Source organism: Nomascus leucogenys, chromosome 3, assembly GCF_006542625.1.
Source record: "Nomascus leucogenys isolate Asia chromosome 3, Asia_NLE_v1, whole genome shotgun sequence".
In the NCBI taxonomy this organism is placed as follows: Eukaryota; Metazoa; Chordata; class Mammalia; order Primates; family Hylobatidae; genus Nomascus; species Nomascus leucogenys.
Window position 1 is genome coordinate 67,922,729 of NC_044383.1, and position 19,961 is coordinate 67,942,689.

A 19,961-nucleotide genomic window follows, 5' to 3' on the forward strand; every position below is an offset into this window, starting at 1 on the left:
AGAGTCAGTGTATATGATGCTGCTCACTATACCCTCAAGGGCTTTATTGAGGATTAGGAGGATTCATAGCTGGTTAAACCCTAAAAGTTCTCGTTTACATGGATTGGTGTTAAATTAGAAGAAGGTCCTAAATTTAGGTAAGGTCATTTTATCAGCATGCTTAGATGGCAATGACAATCACATCCTTAGCAAATTTGCAAGAGAAGGGACCTGCAGAGGGATGTTTGGGAAAAACTGGTATAGATAAACTTGAATAATGGGTTGCATTTAGTTATTTCAATTAAAAATTTTAACAGCTAATTTCAGAATATCAGTGATATTACTTATGAGCATCCAGCAATACATGTGACATAATCCTAGAGGTCTCCATTGACTATAAGTCAAAGAGGAGTCAAGTGTGGGGCAATCCTATCTTATCAAGTATTTATGTACATTTGCACTCAGAATCAATAGAGTAATAATTATTTTCTCTTTCCTGTGACAAAATAATACATTTAAACTTGTAGACAGCTGAAAGCTACACTTTAAGAAGAATATTAACAATCTAGAACTTATCAGAGTTAGAGAGTCCGGGATGGTGAAAGGTGCAAAACATGCTTTAACACAGAAAACAAATAATGGAAAATATTTTAGTTTAAAAATATGTGTGGATGGGCTGGGCACGGCTGCTCATGCCTGTAATCCCAGCACTTTGGGAGGCCAAGGTGGACGGATCACGAGGTCAGGAGTTCGAGACCAGCTTGGCCAACATGGTGAAACCCCGTCTGTCCTAAAAATACAAAAATTAGCCAGGCGTAGTGGTGGGCACCTGTAATCACAGCTACTCCGGAGGCTGAGGCAGGAGAATTGCTTAAACTCAGGCGCAGAGGCTGCAGTGAGCCGAGATCGCGCCACTGCACTCCAGCCTGGGTGACAGAGCAAGACTCTATCTCGGGGGGTGGGGGGTGGGGGGAGGGGGAAAAGAGAGTGTGTATGTTTATTTAATATTTAAAAGGCTGTCACAATGAAAAGATACTAAAATTATATGTGACTCAAAAAGAGCAACAGGTTAAAGTAAAAAGTTCAATTGGGCTTAATTCAATTTAGAGAAAGTGATGATAAATCGGAGTGCCTGAACTGGAAGAAGTTGCCTTTTCAGAGGACGAACATTTCCATTTTGCCCTCTACTAACCATTCCTTGATATAACATAATCCAAAATGCAAAGTGAATACCCAATTTGCCAATAAAAAGGCCCAGAAAAAAACATTTAGCAAACTTGATTATCAAGACATGTAGGAATATAGATATAATAGCAAATATCCACTTAACGATATTAACTAAACTGGATAGAGATTTAAGTAATGTTTTATTTTTCTATTTGTCTCATGTATTTAATGTCTTCAAACTCTTGACATCAGTATCTCATTTGGCAAATCTCTGTCTCATTTAAAAGCTTTCCTTAGCACATTTTCATTTTCATGTAAATTATTTTCATGTAAATACTTTTTGAAACTCTGTGTGATGCTCTAATTGGAGATTTCATTCCAAGTCACAGATACCCTTTTATAAAGTATTAAAACATTTTTAACACTTGCCCTGTAAACAGATTAAATATGACGATACTGCTTTTAAAAGTTATCTTTGAAAGACAGTTCACATAGCCAGTCATGAGGTCGTAGATCCAGAAATAGTTATACTTGTGTTCAATTTCTTTGTCTCTTTTCCTTTTTCACCAGTGTTATTAGATGATCTATAAGTTTCTCAAGTTAGCATGCATTGATGGAAGTCTAGACAAAGGTATTTTTCACAAACAGTAATTTTTCATTTAAAATTAAGTAACTGATAAAGATCCTTGTAAGATAATACTTAAAAGACATAAATTTAAGGCATCTATTTACAAATAGATAATTGGTGGGGAGAAGAGTGGTGAATCAACTTAAAAGTGGACAGATACATTTTATAAACTACTAGCTGATTTTTTTTTTCTCTGAAACGTAGTGCTAATTACCCTCCTCATATATCTTCAATATCCTTCCCCACTGTCAGTTAAAATAACTAAAGTCCAATCCCTCAGTTATAACTAGAGTCCCCACATTCAGACTCGCCCTGACTTTGGCACGTGAGATCACGTGGACCCCTTGCATGCCTGCCTTTTGAGTGGCTTCTGAGAGTGAAAGGAAGTACCATTAATTATTGGACAAAAACAGTGTTATAACCCTGGACTTTCCAAAGCAAACAGGCGGGTGAGATTACATTCTTGATGTTCTTTCTTCTTGACTTGCCCCTTGCTCCCTGCTCATTTTTAAATCCCAGACATTCTTCAAAGCCTAGCTGAGCCAATACCTCTTCTATCATACTTTGTATGTTAGAAAAGTAGACATTAAATATGTTAAAAAGTAAAGCAAAAATAGTCACTTCCAGGAAAAAGTCTTGTTTTTCTAATATTTTGATATATTAGCAATTTTATCACTTGACAATTGAACACTTCTTACCATTCAACTCTTCTCAATTAATTGTACCTTTTGTGATACACTTAGCTACATGTGCAAAATTCAAGATCAAGGTCCCCATCTCCCCTAATAAGCAACATATAGATACCCTATGTATTATACATAATATAGTGCTTTGTAGGCCATGATAAAGGATTCAAAAGCAGGAAAAATGAACTCTTTATTGTGGCCTTACAAAGCCCGATATTAGTTGTCTACATCTTCTACTTCAAACCTTATTTGCTTCCATTTTCTATTTTATTCTCTATGCTCAGGCCACACGGGCTTTCTTTCTATTCCTCAGACATGCCCATTTTTTTCCTGCCTCCCTTAGAATATTTTCCCTTCTCCTCTGTGCCTGCAATACCGCTTCACACACTCACTCCTGGGGTCTTTGAAGGTGAGCACCTTCTCATTACTCACCACGAAGACCCCACACGCACCCTGTCCAAATAATACACCATTTTACCACGATCTTCCCACTCCTTTTGTTTATTTTATTGCACTTACAATAAATATTTTGCATCCTTACTCAGTAAACTTTGCTGAATGAGTACATAAGCCCATGAATAAACTTCCCATAACTTTTCTTCTGACCTTTATCTCATAGCAGAATTTATTGTATGTAGTTGCCTTATCTCTCTGTGTAAACAATGAGCTCTCTCAGGTCAGAGACCACCCCCAAAAACTCATAACACAGAGTCTTCACAAGAAGGTGCATTTTAAATATTTATTACATTAATACATTAACATTATGTTAGTGACTGTTTAGAGCAAAACCATCAAGGCCATCTTTCCAGATCCTTATTTTTCAGGCAGATGTAGGCGGTCTCAAAAGGGGAATGGTAGAGGATTCTTAAGAAAATGATTAGTTTCTTCTTACCAGTCTGACTCTGGAATAAAAGTAATCTGCTGTCAATTCATGCTGGTCTTGAAAGACATTCTTTTAGAGGTGAGTTCTATCCCAATGCCTATTCTGGTCAAAGGGAGTCTTTGAATCTGTAAGACTGAAGTAACCATATCCTTGGATTACTCCTCCTTGCAGAAATCCTCCCTGAGAATTAAGGTTTTATTAGAATTCCTGAGACCATTGAGATTAGGAAAATTGTAATTTACTTGGCACCTTACATTTAGCTCACTAAGGGGAGTTTCTTGTGTACCAATAACAGCTGCATTCCTGCCAGTCAGTTCCTTGAGCAGCAGGCAGCAAGGTAAACAGCAAAATACCCTGTAGATCAGGATCCAGCCTCAGGCTTGACTTTACTTTCTATTTTGTTATATGGGGTAAAATATGATTATCACGTGTGAATTTGTCAGTTATCATTGAGCTGAACATTTGAGTCAATCCATTTCCTAAAGCTTAGTCTGGTATAGTCAAAAAAATCTTTTGTTTCCTTAAGAGTCAAAATGCAGATAACATTAACCTATTACAAGGTTTAAATAACTTCGTAGGTGAGAAAATCCCTAGTGGTGTTGTAGGACATTGTGGATAGCCAATATACGTTCATTTTTCTTTTCAGAGCTATAGCAATGTTAGCACCAGGAGCAAGCAGCTAAATATATAAGCTCACATCAAAAAAAACATATATATGATTTTGTGGGGCTGAAGGAGTAGAGGGCAGTTGTAGCCCTCCTGTCTGTGATCTTAGTTCTCCAGATATGTTCATTACTGCTGACTGCCATAGCTGTAGGCATGCTGGCTTTTGAGGCTAGCAGTGGTGGGGAGGGGGATATGCTGAGAAGAGATTGGATTAAAATTTTGCAGACTCTATTAATATTTTTGTATCTCTTCTATAATTATCAGTTCTATAGGACAAATACTTCTTATTTTAAACTATTATTTTTCTTTCTGTTTATGTAGCATCTCAATATGCTTGCTGCCCTGGAGTAAAGAAAGAGCGAGTCTATACTCTGTCTCTTACAGGTTCGCAGGCATCTCTGGTGCTAGGATTGTACTTTCCAGTATTGGTAGAGCATTCATTAAGTTTACAAAAATAAAGGATAGAAAGGGAAAAAGATCATTTGATAAGACATTGCAATATTTAAGAGGTCAAATTTCTGTGTCCTTCATTCCCCCTGGAAAATACTTGTTTCCCAGGTAACAGAAAGCTGTTTCTTTGATTAAAATGATGAATACAAATGTGTATAGAGATTATACATGTTATTAACCATTTATATATGATTTTAAAAGCCTCAGTTAACTGTACTCTTCCCACTCTGGTTACACATATAAGCACGCACGCACACACACACACACACATCAGACCCCTACAGAAAAACATACTCCATGTTTAAAAGGGCCCATGGAACCAAATATTCTGAGGCAGGATACAATTGATATTAGTAACATAATACCAAATATTTAAGAATATCATTTAGAAGATACGACACGGAAGATACTATGGAGCAGTCACTTCTGCATTGCTGAGTCTGTGGAATCTAGCTAAATATATTCCATCTGAACCTTGCAAGAAGAAGAAATGTGCATAGAGGTTTAAAAGAGGATGGTAATTTCAAAGAAAGCTATTTTCTTATGATTGAAAAATGGTGTTCACAAAGGGGATGGCAGAAGATGCAACAGGTAAGCTAAACCAGTGACAAATTTAAAAAGTCTGAAATGCCAGGATAAAATTGTTGAAATTTAGGTAAACAAGATGTTAGCCAAGACTTGTAAGCAGGAACTAATATGATCAAGTTTGATTTTCAAAAGCTAAAAGTAGCAGCAGTATATATTTTCTGCCCCTGGCATTTATTGACTTTGAGTACATGCTGTAAATTTGGATGCCCTTTCGCACTGATACCAGCTATATTCTAGTAAGTGGTTAGCCACTTTATAGGTCCTAATGGTGCTTACTTCTCAGTCCGTTTGCCTGATAAACAGCATAACGCATCTGTCCAAAGTAAAACATTCCATATGACATTGTCTAGGGCCATATTGATCAGTCTGCAACCATTGCCTTCCCAGTGGGCAGCATCTGTACAATTCTGCAAGACCTTCTTCAGCAGCCTTTGTTGTCTTTCATTGTGTTGTTCCTGTTTAACCCTCTCTCTGGCTTAGTCACTCCATTCAGAGCCCTGGGTCAGAGCTGTCTTGGCATCCTGCTGCTGGCTCCTCCACAAACAAGATGTCCTCCCGGAAACTGATATTCCACCTCGAAAATTTATTTCAAAAAGAGGCATTTGGCTTATTGCTCCCTGCCAGCTGGGACTTACTTGTGTTTGCTTTTCCATTATTGGTTGGCAGTGACGACTCACCCTTTCAACATCATAAGGCTCAGAAGTGATTTGATTCTGGCAATATCTACTGGGGGAAGATTACTTTATTGAGATCCTCTTGCCCAGCTCACTAGCTGTCTTCATTTCTTACTTGGTTTCGTAGGTTTCTTTTCAACCCACCTTTCTTCCTGGGCCCTATTCCAAACTCAAAGCATGCCTGTCTCAGACTTCATTAAGCCTTTTCTTCATGAGGATGCCTCTTCTTGAAATAGAAAACAGGACCCAACTACCCTAAGACTCAGCATGCTACATAAAGTGATTTCAAAATACTATCTACAAAGATGTTCTTGACAAACAGCTTTTGATTTGCTTGTTACTTTATTTAGCATATACTCAGAGCGTTTTAATTTCTCACTAATTTTAGGCTATTGAGACTTCTTAGAAATAGGCTTTTTCTGTTTGCATTATTGAAAATTTTTTAATGGACATAATTCCAGGTGGTCTAAACGTTGTATTTCCTGGAAGAATATCATATTTTATAGTAGAAAAGTCAAAATGATGACATATCGCCTTATTATACTATAATCATCCATGGCCCTGGGAAATCAGGAGTCATGTAGTTCTCAATGCTAAAAAAGGGTTATCAGGCTGGGAGCGGTGGCTCATGCCTGTAATCCCAGCATTTTGGGAGGCCAAGGTGGATGGATCACGAGGTCAGGAGATTGAGACCATCCTGGCCAACATGGTGAAACCCTGTCTCTACTAAAATACAAAAAATTAACTGGGCATGGTGGTGCGTGCCTGTAGTCCCAGCTACCTAGGAGGTTGAGGCAGGAGAATCACTTGAACCCAGGAGGCAGAGATTGCAGTGAGCCGAGATCGCACCACTGCACTCCAGCTTGGTGACAGGGTGACAGAGCAAGTCTCAAAAAAAAAAAAAAAAAAAAAGTTATCAAATGCTAGGTACTGTTTCTGAAGTACAAAATAAAATTATGTGTGTGAAGTACTCAGCAGAGAGCTTGATGTTCAGAAGATGTTATTCTTCTTATTTCTAAATTCAAATTTTCATAGATGAGAAGTTCAATGCCAGTTGAATTTTTTCTTTGTAGTTCTACTTCTAGAAGCTTGTATGAGCTCTTGTTTGTTTTTGTTTTACTTCACGTTCAGAGATTTTAATGTGATATACCCTGTGAGTCTTTCCAATTAAGTGTGGAATTAAATAAGCCATTGTAATCAGCACATTCATTATTCATTTTTGTTCTTTCTTATGTTTTCTCTTTGTAGAATTTCTATAAGTAGATTTTAAAAAAATTATTATTGCCATATTAACTTTCCTGGGTCTACCCTCCACTTCCCTAATGTTTCCTTCATCATCTTTATTAATTCATGGCTTTATTTTGCATTTAAACTTTCTGGACAAAAATTCTGATTTCAGCTATCTTCATTTAATCTACTGAATTACCTTGGATTGAGTTCCCCCAGCAGAGGGACTGTGGCAAAATTTACTTATGTGAGGTTTGTTTGGAAGGTCTCTGGTGGTCCAGGTGGAGGCATGAGGAAGTAAAATAAGAAAATGAATGAAACCCAGAGAGGGTGCATTCTCAAGCAAGTTAAAACTGTGGGCAACTGGTGCTTATTCCACTACAGAACTCTGAGAAAGAACATACAAGTTAGCACATGCAAGGGTTGAACAACCTTGCCTATTTATACACCAATTCCTCCCCAACCCCGCCCCAGTCACTAGTTGAGACTTGGAAAGCAGATTTCTTCCCTGTTCTATGCTAGGGTGGAGCTATCCAGAGGCCAGAGCAAGCCCTCAGGCAAAAAGATAAATCAATGCTGATTGCATGGAGATAGTAAGGCAGGGGGATATGAGCAGAGTATCAACAGCATGTGTTACCATTTGTTTCAATGGGTGATGAGGAAATACAATTAAAAACAAAAATCTTCTCCCAGCCGAGAAAAACTTTCCTCTTTCCAGAGAAAGTGAACGCTTTTATTAGTGAATGAGCATTAAACCTGAATGTGATGCACATCACAGGCAGTCTACTAAGAGATTGCAAAGACAGAAAGAAATCTCACACTTTTATATAGCCAAGCAGATACAACCCATTACATACGTGTTTTCAAGGAAAACAATAAGTAGGCCCAAGTAAGAGAATGTGACAGCACCATTTGTCAAACATAATTCACCCTAACCTTACCTGGCAATTGGGGTGAGCATCTGAATTAGCTAATTGGCTTTATCCAAAGGAAAAACAAACAAACTTCTTGTATCTTTATGACAGGAAGTAGTTTTGCGACTTGGAACAAGACATCCACAAAGTTAGGCTCCTATCCTTTGACAAAAACTGGGAGACAGGGATGCTATCTCCAATGATGTTTACATTTTAAAGAGATGGTTTCCTGAGCCCTTGGGAAAGACATTACTAGGTCATAAACCTAACAAAAGGCCTATCTAGTCTCCAAAAGGATTTATATGTATTTCAAAGGGAGGAGAAAGCACTTATAATTACAAGTTTTCTAACATAAATGCTCTGAGAAAAAGGAGAGTGGGGAAATCTATTTTCAGCAGATAGAATCTAGCCTCTGATTTTTAATTTGTATTTGTCCGTACATGGTAAATCATGTCTTTTAACACCGTAAATTTTGTGTCTGAATTTCGTCTCCTCAACTTCTTTTAAAAATGCTTTTATTCAAGCGTTCATCTTTTTCTTCCAGCAATTCAATTGACATGTTTTCAAATGGCATGTGTTCAAATGTTCTTTCTGATTTTCCTCTTTATGACTGCTAGTATTGGTTGCTGTTTTTATTTGTTAGTGTAGATATAGTTGCTGAAATACATTATTGTTGGAATCTTTCAAATAATGGAAACCAAAGTGATTCTCACCCTTGTGGGCCTGTGATGCCCTGATACCTTTGCTCTTCGGTTTTCCTGATTCTTCCCAGTCTCAAAGGCAAAGTGTACTCAACCCGTTTCTTGGTTTCTTCTCAGCTTTTGAGGTCAGGGAGAACAAGTACACTTATATGCACTTCCTCTGCAAGTCCAGAGATCTCTGAGTGCCAGTTTCTTCCCAGCACCTACTCCCCACTTTCTATGTCTTGTCATTAGATTCCAACGCTGTTTTCCAAGTACCTCTGTAGTCTTAGACCAGTTTCTTCTACTGAACCCTAAAAGCCCGTTTGTATCCAATTGGAATTGAGAAAGAAAAGATAAGAGAAGCTCATTGAGATAAGTGTACTCCCATATTGCCCTGTTCCATGAAACAAGTATTTGTGAGTACACTAATTAATAGGCAACTGAAATGTAGGAAAACAAGTCTCTCATATGTTAATTCAGTGTGAAGACTTACAAACTTTTCTGTAGATTCCATTTGGTCAAGATTAATTGCCTTCTTTTCCTTGATTAAACAGCTGTTCTTACTGTATCAAGACACTCTTTCACTGTTTGGACAACACCCTTTTATTATTTGAGGAATTAACCATCCTTGATATAGCCTAGAGTGTATGATTTAAGGTTCCTATTCTCTAGTAAACCCATAGACTACAAACTCAAGATAAGTAAACTTGTGTTTGGCACTAATCACTTGTGTTTGGCACTCACCACTTCTCTGTGTTCAGAATCCTGGGCTACTTTTTAAAATATCACCCTTGGTTCTATTGATGCTTCTAGTACTTTCTGTGCCCTTCATGAATCTAGTGAGTATTGTATGGATGTGAAATTGTGAAAAGATTTCCCTTCTCACAGATGACCACTTGGAGTATAGATGGCCTGATCCTGGAAGAATTCTTGCCACAGTTAATTCAAAGACAGCAGGCATTTGGAACTGAAGTGACAAGAGTTTGAGGTGCTCTTCAGAATCTAGCTATTGCTTCTCTATCATGCACTTATATGCATCCATTTGTACAAAAACCCTTTGTGTGTGTAAATTTGGGGCAACTAATTTGTTCTGGCATGAAAGAATTTCCACATATGCCCATTTAAAAATGTCTTTAAATTGGGGATTCAGAACAATCCCATTCAGGCTAAGGTATAAATAATGTGTTTATTTGAATTTCTTGATGGTAAAAGCTGTGCAGAGAATAGACTTATTTATTTCTGAAGAAGATTTATGTTAAAAGAACGTTCCCTGGGGCATCAAGAAGAAAAAGCCTGCAAAAAGCACTTTAGTAAATTATAACTCTGAGGTAAAATATGACAATAATAATTGCTAAAGCAAAAATAAAAGTATAAAACTTGCATATACAGTATATCATGTGTTTTCAACTTTTTTATTATTTGGTTTATTCCTGTCATTGGAAGAGCTACTCCTGTGAAATTAATTGGGATTTTAGAAGTTTAACTCTTTTGGTTCATATATAATTTAGCATATTGTATTAAAACTAAGATATTTCCTGTAATACTGTTTAGTAAGAGTAATATTGGATTTGGTCTTGTGTTACTACTGTTATAATTACACACATTTTATAGGTGAGGAACTGAAGGCCGAAATAGTGGAGTCACTTGCCCAAGTTTACACAGTATTAAGTGTAAAAGCTGGAATTTTTAATTCTGGCCATCATGAAATAGAAACTGTACTGTTAATCGCCATGATATGTGGTCCATGTTATGTGATCCATGTAACATATTGTAGATAATAACCTTACAGTTTATTTGAAAGGTACAAATTCAAGAAAGTACACAAGATTCTGTGAACGAAATGTTTGTGTCCCTCAAAATTCCTATGTTGAATCTTTGATCCCCGATGTGTATTTGGAAGTGGGGCCTTTGGGGGTAAATAAGTTTAGATGAGATCATAAGGGTGGAGTCCCCCATGGTGGGATTAGTACCCTTTTAAGAAGAGGTGCCAGAGCCCTCTCTCTTCTGCCATGTGTGGGAGGATACAAAAATAAGGTGACCTTTCTGCAAGCCAGGGAAAGAGCCCTCACCAGGAACGGAATCTGCCGGCATGTTGATTTTGATTTCCCAGCCTTCAGAACTATGAAAAATAAATGTCTGTTGATTAAGCCACTCAGTTTATGGTATTTTGCAATAGCAACCTGACCAGACTAAGAAATACAGTGATGTTTATTTTTTCTTATCTTTCTAAAACACTTGAGCTTTTTGGTTTAGAGTAATTTTCAAGTATATATTTCCTTAAAGTTATACATTTAAATTAACTTAATAACTAAACCAATATCAAATGGATACACTCTTCCTTATACCAAAGCAACATTTAATTTTATTTAAATTTAATTTGGAAACTTTTGTAATTATATTATTTCAAGTGAATTTAATGTACAGAATAAACATTCATTAACATAAAAGTGTGGCTTTGGCATAGGGCAGACCATTTTCAAACCCTTTACTAACTGAGTAACTACAACCAAGTTACTTAGCTTCTCTGAGAGAAAAACTTCAACCTTATTTGAGTGTTTATAGTATGCCAGGCACTGTACTTGCAATTATGTATGTTACCTCATTTCATCTTTTCATGAGAGGTCCGCAATCTCCCTGTTTTACAGATTAAGAAGCTAAAGCTTAAAAATTAAACAACTTTCTTCAAACATCACAGATAATAAATATCAGAGCTATTAATTCAAATCTAGATTTGTCTGACTCCAAAATTCATTTTTTTTTTAAACCACTATACTCTAGTGCTTCCAAAATCCACCCAATGTTTCTATGGTTCTATAAACATTAAATTACATATGTACATAAAATACGCAGGAAAGTCTTTATTGTAGATGCTTAAATAATAACATAAAAGCAGTCATTTATTTTTAATTTTGCTGGTCATGTATCACAGAAGACACTGTATTTGGATCCTAGTATTTTCTAATACTGAAGTTCTAAGTATCAGGATGCCCATGAAGGGAAGTCACGTGCTAAGTCATAAACTACTGAAGCTGTGAGAAACCTGAGAAATCATCATCTCTAATGTTGCCTATTGTTTTTGGTTTATTGGGCTTGCAGAACATTATCGTCTCACCTGAAATTTTTACATATAACGAGGTCCAACTTGAGCTGATGTCATTGAATGCATAGGAAAGGATCATCATTTTGATCCAAGGTGGTCCTGAAGTGCCTTCTGGAACCCCCGTGACTCCCTATAACAACATTTGAAAATTTCCCCTTGGGTTACCTCCTCTTCTTTTGCATACGAAGTAACTGGGAGCCACAAGAGCAAACTACTTGCTGCAGTTTCCCACAGTTAGTAGTTCTAAGGCAGCTTTTAATTTCTGGTCAAGGCTTTTGCTGGACCCTGGGCTATATATGAATCTCTACAGAAAAGGTTGATATTTGAAATATTGAAATTTGAGTTATGAAATATTTGTTTTAATACACAGAGAGAAGTAAAAAAAAATATATATATATATATATATATATATATATATATATATATATATATATATCAGTCTTTAAAATCATGGCAGTTGAGGCTAACCCATATTACTAAAAAGTTTCCAGTCTTTGGGACCTTTCTCTTTGAACTGTAAAGATTCATAAGGTTGATTTCAGGGTAAAAAGGAGTAAGCATTATATTTATACAGCTGTCGATTCTCCTAAAGTTGAAATATCCTAATTAGAACCTATGCAACTGTCCATACCATTATCCAGTAAGGTAACAAGCCATAGGAGGGACTAGGTGGGAGAGGCTATTGTCAAAAAGGTTTCTTATCCTGATTTGTTTATGAGCACCACAGAAGTCTTTTGGATTACAACTTTCTATTGTTTGTTTATTTGCACAGCCTGTGTTTGTGCTTAAAATTGCAGAAAAAATATGTAATGTGGTGCATACTTTAATTGCGTAGTTTTTTTATCTTAAAATGAATTATAACTGAATATGCTTATTTAATGTTGGCAGAAACACTTCCTATTCTAACTTGGGTCCAACTGGAGGCTCGCAAGTTAACAGACAATAGATTAACAGAGGAAAAGACAAAATTTACTTACACAGGCGTGTGGCAATTGCTCAGTACTGAGTAGTTCACTGAATAGCCAGAGATAAAGTTTATATACCAAACTTTAGGGAAGGGAAGTTTTCAGGTTTTAATGAATGGACGGTTCTGATAAGCCTTGTTTACACAATATTTTGGAATGTCCTAGTGCCTAAGGCCAGAGCCTCCCTGACTGGAGACCACTCCGGAGTCAGGGGTTGTGGTAGCTGACTTTGGTAAATCTGTTTTAGTAAGATTAAGGATGTTCAGAACGTATTTTTTTTCTGCTTCTTTAGCTCAACTGTTTTCACTTTAAAATAACATTTGTATGAACCCTGGGGCTCCAAATGGGTCTCCACATTTTTCCCATCTGAAACTTCCCTAGAAATTTCACAAAAAAACTAGGTTGATTGCTCTGGGGAGAAATTTCAGGTTAAAAATTATAAAATACGATATCTGTAAAAGGGAAACAGAAAAGATTAATGATTGAAGCACAGGATAAATAGAGTTTTTAACTTCATAGTATAGCCCACTGAGAAGAGTTCTTGATGCTGGGCTCTAAGTGTCTTAAGTGAGAATGGAAGTGCTATGGCTATAGTCACGGTTATTTTCTGGTGCACAGCATGGAAGGTGCAAGTGTTCTGGTGAAATTTTTGAGTGGCCCAAACTGTTTCAGCAATAAATCTTTTGGTGTTTATGTGAAGTCAGAAAGCTTTTGTTACAGGACTTTGGGAAAGTGGCAGTTTTAGTTCTCAGTGATTCCAAGTAAGGAGGGTGGTAGAAAAAGTGGAACTGTTAATTGATGACAACATTAAGAAGATGGTAGGACCCAGTTTACAAAGAGATGCAAGTAGCTAAAAAACAATAAAGATTAGAATCTATAACCCGTAAGAGTGGTTTATAGTCTTCCATTTAAACATAAACCTTGTCTTTACAGTGCACCTCATTTTTAATCAATGATAATCAAAGGCAAATTATTCTTGTTTGCAAAACAAGTCCTGATTACATTCGATTTGGCTTGATTATAAGCTAAGTGAAGCAATAATGATAACTGACCACATGGATCTTTTTAAGTTTCCTCTGCTGGAGTTTTTTATTAACATAAGGAATCTCAGATTGGACTTTCAAAAGCCTTCTCAATGCTATGAAACCAAGCCAAGAACCAACCACCCTACTTCACCTGAAGTACCTATAAATTTTGGTGAATTCCTCTCTTCTCGAGGTCCCCAGACTATCCCAAGTATCCTAAGCCCACCCAGAAGTGACCTTTGTTACTTATATTCAAGGCTAGAAACAATGTAATCTAGGTATCAGGCCAGTTTTCCCAAGAGGCCTTCGTAAGCAGCGGCTCCATAAAGTCAGTCTTAGTTATGGCCATGTGTGGTAGCTCACTTGTAACCCCAGCACTCTGGGAGGCCAAAGTTAGGGGATCACTTGAGCCCAGGAGTTTGAGACCAGACTGGGCAACATAGTGAGACTTAGTCACTATTAAAAAAAAAAAAAAAAAAAGAAAGAAAAAAAAGAAAAAACGTTATTTACTCAAAACTGCCTGATCACATCTGATTTGATGCACATAATTCTCAAATATGACATTCCAGTCCAAACTATGGTTATATAATCAGTTTCCAGTTACTTTTTTGAGAACAGATTCCCATTCCTTTGGACTTATGCAACTGTATTGCCATGAAAATAAGAATGTTCAATAAGAGTTTCCCAATTCTGAAGGAATTAGACAAAGAGAAAAAGATAAATATTTCATTTCTGTTTATAAAAGTATCATCAATTCAAATGGTATGAATTATAAATAGCTTGAGAAAAGAGAAAAGAGTTCCTTAAATTCAGAAAACAGGACATTAAAGAACCACTACTGTTTCAAACAAAGGCCATAATAAATTACAATCACCCTTTCTTAGTCTACTGACGCCCATATAATTACTGCTTGTTCTGGTTAATTTTATGAGGGGTCTTATGAACTCCTCAGTATCTCCACTATAGTTCTGAAAGTCCTTAATCGGTCTTGTGGTATGTTTCTTTTCTTTTTTTTTTGAGACAGAGTCCGGCTCTGTCGCCCAGGCTGGAGTGAAATGGCACCATCTCTGCTAACTGCAAGCTCCATCTTCAGGGTTCACGCCATTCTCCTGCCTCAGCCTCCCGAGTAGCTGGGATTACAGGCATGCGCCACCACGCCCAGCTAATTTTTTGTATTTTTAGTAGAGACGGGGTTTCACTGTGTTAGCCAGGATGGTCTCAATCTCCTGACCTCGTGATCCACCCGCCTCGGCCTGCCAAAGCGCTGGGATTACAGGCGTGAGCCACCACGCCCGGCCCGTTTTCTTAAAAGTATTTAAATAATGACATCAGAAGGTTGCATCCCAGAGTACCTGTTATAGTCCTTTCCATGGGTCTCAGAGGGAATCCTTTTTTGTAAAGACAAAGCATGCTATCCAGTAGCTGCTTCCAAGAGCTTTCAGGAAAGCATCAGAGTAAGATATATATATATATATTTGCAGTGACTTTATTTCTTCATCACATTACCTAGGGTAAATTATATAATTCACAAGAATTTGACACTGTTGTCATCAGCCACATCTGAGTGGAGCATTTGCTTCTTAGCTTGGTATTAATAGTAACTACCTATGAATGACAGAAAGCTTAAAATGGCCATGTTAAATATATGATGTGAATTCATTACAACACAGTTGACAAAGGATTTTGGTGGTTTCTGTGGAATACAATATTTAATTTATGGAATTCAAATCATAGAATTATGACTGACTACATTATACCAGGACATATCAGGGAGATCAAGGTTATTGACCAATTCCTAGGAACTTCATAAAATTTCTGAAACAATAAAATCTACCCATACAAATATAAGGAAATTTAAGTATCTCTTCTTATTTGACAATGCTTCCCATACATTTTTAACATATCAAATGAACCTAATTAGTTTAACATCTCTCTTTTTACAAAGTGAGAGAACATGAATCCTTAGAGATTTTCCAGGGGCTCTCTGAAAAATCTAAGTTGGTTTGGGGTCAAGCAGACTTCATTTAGAATTTGATTTTTGCAAATTGTCAAAAATATCAAAAGATTGAACACTGCATTAAATAGGATCACAGGTCACTGTGAAACAATACTTTAGTTATCCACTTACTTAAGTGACAATACAAGATTTCAAAAGTAAGTATAGGAGGTAACATATTTGCAGGGAGAAAAACAGCAACAACAAACAAACAAATTTAAAAAAAACTCAGTTTTTTTTTCTTTAAATGAGAGGACTTGGTTCTCATAAATAATTAAAGATGTGATAAATGTTAACATAAAGCATAGGAAATTATTCTGGTAAGACACAAAATGTTTTCTAGGCAGACTACTTAACAGGTAAAGAAAAGGTTTTATAATTTCTTATTAAGGGCAGACCAGTAAAGAAAACTTTGTTGTTTTAACAGAGAAAAACCAACCTCTAGTTTTGAATCAGTAATCTTTTGATATATATTTTGTCATTTGAAAGACCATCAGGATGGCTAAATAGTAGAAAGGAAAGCTTCATTGGCATTAACTTGCAAATTGAGAAGAGAAACTCTCCAGTGTGGATCGAAGGTGCTCTTTATTTTTTTTTTTTTTATTATATTTTAGGTTTTAGGGTACATGTGCACAATGTGCAGGTTTGTTACATATGTATCCATGTGCCATGTTGATTTGCTGCACCCATTAACTCGTCATTTAGCATTAGGTATATCTCCTAATGCTGTCCCTCCCCCCTCCCCCACCCCACAACAGTCCCCGGAGTGTGATGTTCCCCTTCCTGTGTCCATGAGTTCTCATTGTTCAGTTCCCACCTATGAGTGAGAACATGCGGTGTTTGTTTTTTTGTCCTTGCGATAGTTTACTGAGAATGATGTTTTCCAGTTTCATCCATGTCCCTACAAAGGACATGAACTCATCACTTTTATGGCTGCATAGTATTCCATGGTGTATATGTGCCACATTTTCTTAATCCAGTCTATCGTTGTTGGACATTTGTGTTGGTTCCAAGTCTTTGCCATTGTGAATAGTGCCGCAACAAACATACGTGTGCATGTGTCTTTATAGCAGCATGATTTATCGAAGGTGCTCTTTATTTAAAGAAGGGAAGGACAGGTTAGGTCTTATGCCTCACAGGGCTTGTATTATACATATTCAGCATGTTTTGGGGGAAAAGCTATATGTATTTATGAGAAGAACAGAGGGCATGCCCAGTGGGTAAACATGTGTATAACATACATCCCATGTTCACTCTGAGGTGAGGTTTTAGCATTGAAATGACATGGAATTCAGCTCTTTATGTCAAAAGGTGAACTGTAGCACACAAAGACAGTTTGTGTGCAGCTTCTATAAGCTGGCTGAAACTGGCTTCAGTTCTGCAATAGCTAATCAGAAAGGAATATTTGTAAGGGCAGTCCTCTGTCCTGCAGAGTTGTGGTGGTTTGGGTTGTAAATCCACCTGAAAGCTCTACTGTTAGGAAGTTTAGCTAAGGTGTAGTTTTCCTTATAGTGGTAGGAATTTGGAAATCTGCCATGCCATCTGGGTCCTGAACACTGGACTCCTAAGTAACTTTTGTGTCCTCAGCCTTAGGCCCATCTTAGTTGATAAATGGGCATCAATTTTGATCCCTCAGATCACAAATCTGTTAAAACAAACGTTTATAAAGAAACCCATTCAAATGTAGCCAGCTTTGACCAGGCAACATAAGACTTATTTTCTATAAAACTTCTACAATTTTTCATATGAATGCAATATAAGAGTTATTTCCCACTAACATTCTAAACTTTCAGGAGTTATTTCTGGTGGTGGTGGTGATGGTGTGGTGCCTCACAGGAGGATCTAGAAGGGCAAAATACCAGCACCTGCAGTAGAAAAAAGGAGGAATATGTGTTCCACATTAGATTATGAACCATTTATGATATAGTCTTCATAAAAATACAAAAAGCAGGTAGCTACTATTCTTGACAACTTAAAAAATTTTCCTGTACAATAATCTTCCTACAAAGAGCACTATGGGTTTATAAAATTATTGGACACACTGCTTATGGAAGATGTGATTCCGAAGGGTCATCCCAAGTAGCAAATGATGATCACCACTGTATCTTCCAAGGATAGTAGGGTCAATTAACTGCTGTTTTCTTTATTTTATTGAGTTCCATAATGAGCTAGTCATGTCACTCTAGGAAATGTCACTCAATGATCATATTATTTTGCTTAATAGAGTTGAAAATTATTTGAGTTCCCTAGGAAATTCTAGGTGTAAGGAGAGGGTAACACAAAAATAGCTGAATGGGAATCAACATAGGAAGTAATAGAAAGGGACAGTGTCAAGAAATCTCTGATTTAATTATTTCAGCATGTATGCCCAAGCCAGCTGGCCCCAGAATGAACAAGCAGCTTGCACTTTAGCAGGACCCAAACAGAAAAGAAATCTAATGTTGCCTTTCCTCCCCAAACTGATAATTGGGCACTAAGAAAAGCTCTCAAGTTGAAAAGTCCTAGGCAGAGTTTGAAAGCATCCTTAGAGAAGTGAAGAGTGGATTTCCAGGCTGCAAGATGCTATTATCAGAAGGATTTGAGTAGGTGAAGGGTATATATACAGGAACGCAGGGATGCCTTCCCATCTCTTTCATGGATCCTTCATCTTTTAAAACAACGAGCATTTCTAATCAAGTAAACACTCACATTAACATGGGTTATACAGTTAACTTACATGACATCAACAGCAAATTTGTTCTTTTTTAAATCCAGATAAGGTCTATTCATGTAAAGTCTCTAATCTCTACATAAAACCAAGAATTACATGTTTAGTTTAATTTTTTGAAATTTAATGAAGTAACTGCTGGTTGTTTCTGTGAGGGACAAGAAAGATAAAACATAATTAATGTTATTTATGTTAACTTTTCCACCATGTTTTACATCTTGAAATTCTAAAAAATGCAAATCTGCTTGCAAAATGAACTGAGTCTGGATCCAAATTGGCTGAAGCTATTTAAGTCTTCTAACCACAGTTTCATAATCTGAAACATGGGAATATGTACAAAATGATTTTGATTAGAGATGATATGTATTAAATACTTAGTATACATTAACAAAATATATGGATCACATATTGATTTGCTGTACACCTGTACTGAATTAACCCGGTTTTGATAATGGCTTGGGCACAATACTAGGAAAAGTCTCTTCCAATAGAAATGTATTAGGTTGGTGCAAAAGCAATTGCGGTTTTTGCCATTAAAAATAATGCCATTAAAAGCAATTAATGGCAATTGCTTTTGCACCAACCTAGTATTATTGGTTAACCAGAAGTTATGTAGCCTATGCAGAATCAATGCCATCAAAATGTTAAACAACCACCCTTTAATATTCCCCTGTTGACAAAATAAATAAATAAAGGCAGCAAGCGATAGAAAAGCTGTGGGTATGAGGCTTGCTGATAATCTGGGCTGGTGAGAACGTAGACTTGGAAATAAGCCTTGACTTGTATAGTTACCCTACTTTTTATCACGAACAAGTAACCTTCCTAACTTCTCAAAAAGTGGCTAGAAAGTTCTAGTTTTCTTAAAGAACACAGTGATAATCTTTCACTTACTATCTGCAAAATTCTAAACATCAAGCACAAAACAATTCTTTCCTTCCAGAATGTAGTCACGTAGACTACAGTGTTAATGGCAATTCTGTGACTTATTTTCAGGGGTTTAGCATTTTCATTTAGCTGATTAAAATCTGTTGTAGATGATAATTATGCCAGTTTTTAAAATCATTCAAACACTCAAAAATGATTTTAAAATCTTTAAATGGCTTGTAGCAGATTTTTATTTCTCAAAGGGTTTCTTTCTACTTATGGAAAAGTTGCTTAAATTATGCCCCTTTGTCATATTCTCAGTAAGTGTTAAATCAATGTAAAATGAGTGGATTTGTGTTTCTAAAAATAACCTTTCTCACAGGAAGAAGAACTAAGGAAGAGTGGGGAAGCCAAATATGCCCACTTGAGTGATGAGCTTCATGTATTAATTGAAGTGTTTGCTCCACCTGGGGAAGCTTATTCACGTATGAGTCATGCATTGGAAGAGATTAAAAAATTCCTGGTTCCTGTAAGTGTCTTTCATTTTTTACAAAGATGTTTCTGATCAGCTTCTATTTTGAAATGCACCTTTGATCTTCACTGACTTTTTAAAAGGAAACTCATATTGCAAACCAATGATCTATCCATAGGTCGATACAAAGCTAAAATAAAATACGATACCAAAACCACTTAACACAGGACCTGGCATGTTGCCATATAGTGATGGTTTCACAGCAATGTTTGTCATGCTGGTGTCAT

General features: G+C 36.7%; 1 protein-coding gene across 5 annotated transcripts in view; it reads left to right on the plus strand.

Moving 5' to 3' along the window:
- Window positions 1-19,961, plus strand: part of KHDRBS2 (KH RNA binding domain containing, signal transduction associated 2) — a 677,326-nt gene that overhangs the window by 312,685 nt on the left and 344,680 nt on the right. For all 5 annotated transcript variants that reach the window (XR_004029312.1, XR_004029313.1, XR_004029315.1 and 2 more), the window contains exon 4: window positions 19,585-19,731. Coding sequence is in view for 1 of the 5 variants with exons in the window: in XM_030809415.1 (XP_030665275.1) it covers window positions 19,585-19,731 (147 nt within the window). In the remaining 4 variants the exon portion in view is untranslated. The remainder of the gene's footprint in view (window positions 1-19,584; window positions 19,732-19,961) is intronic.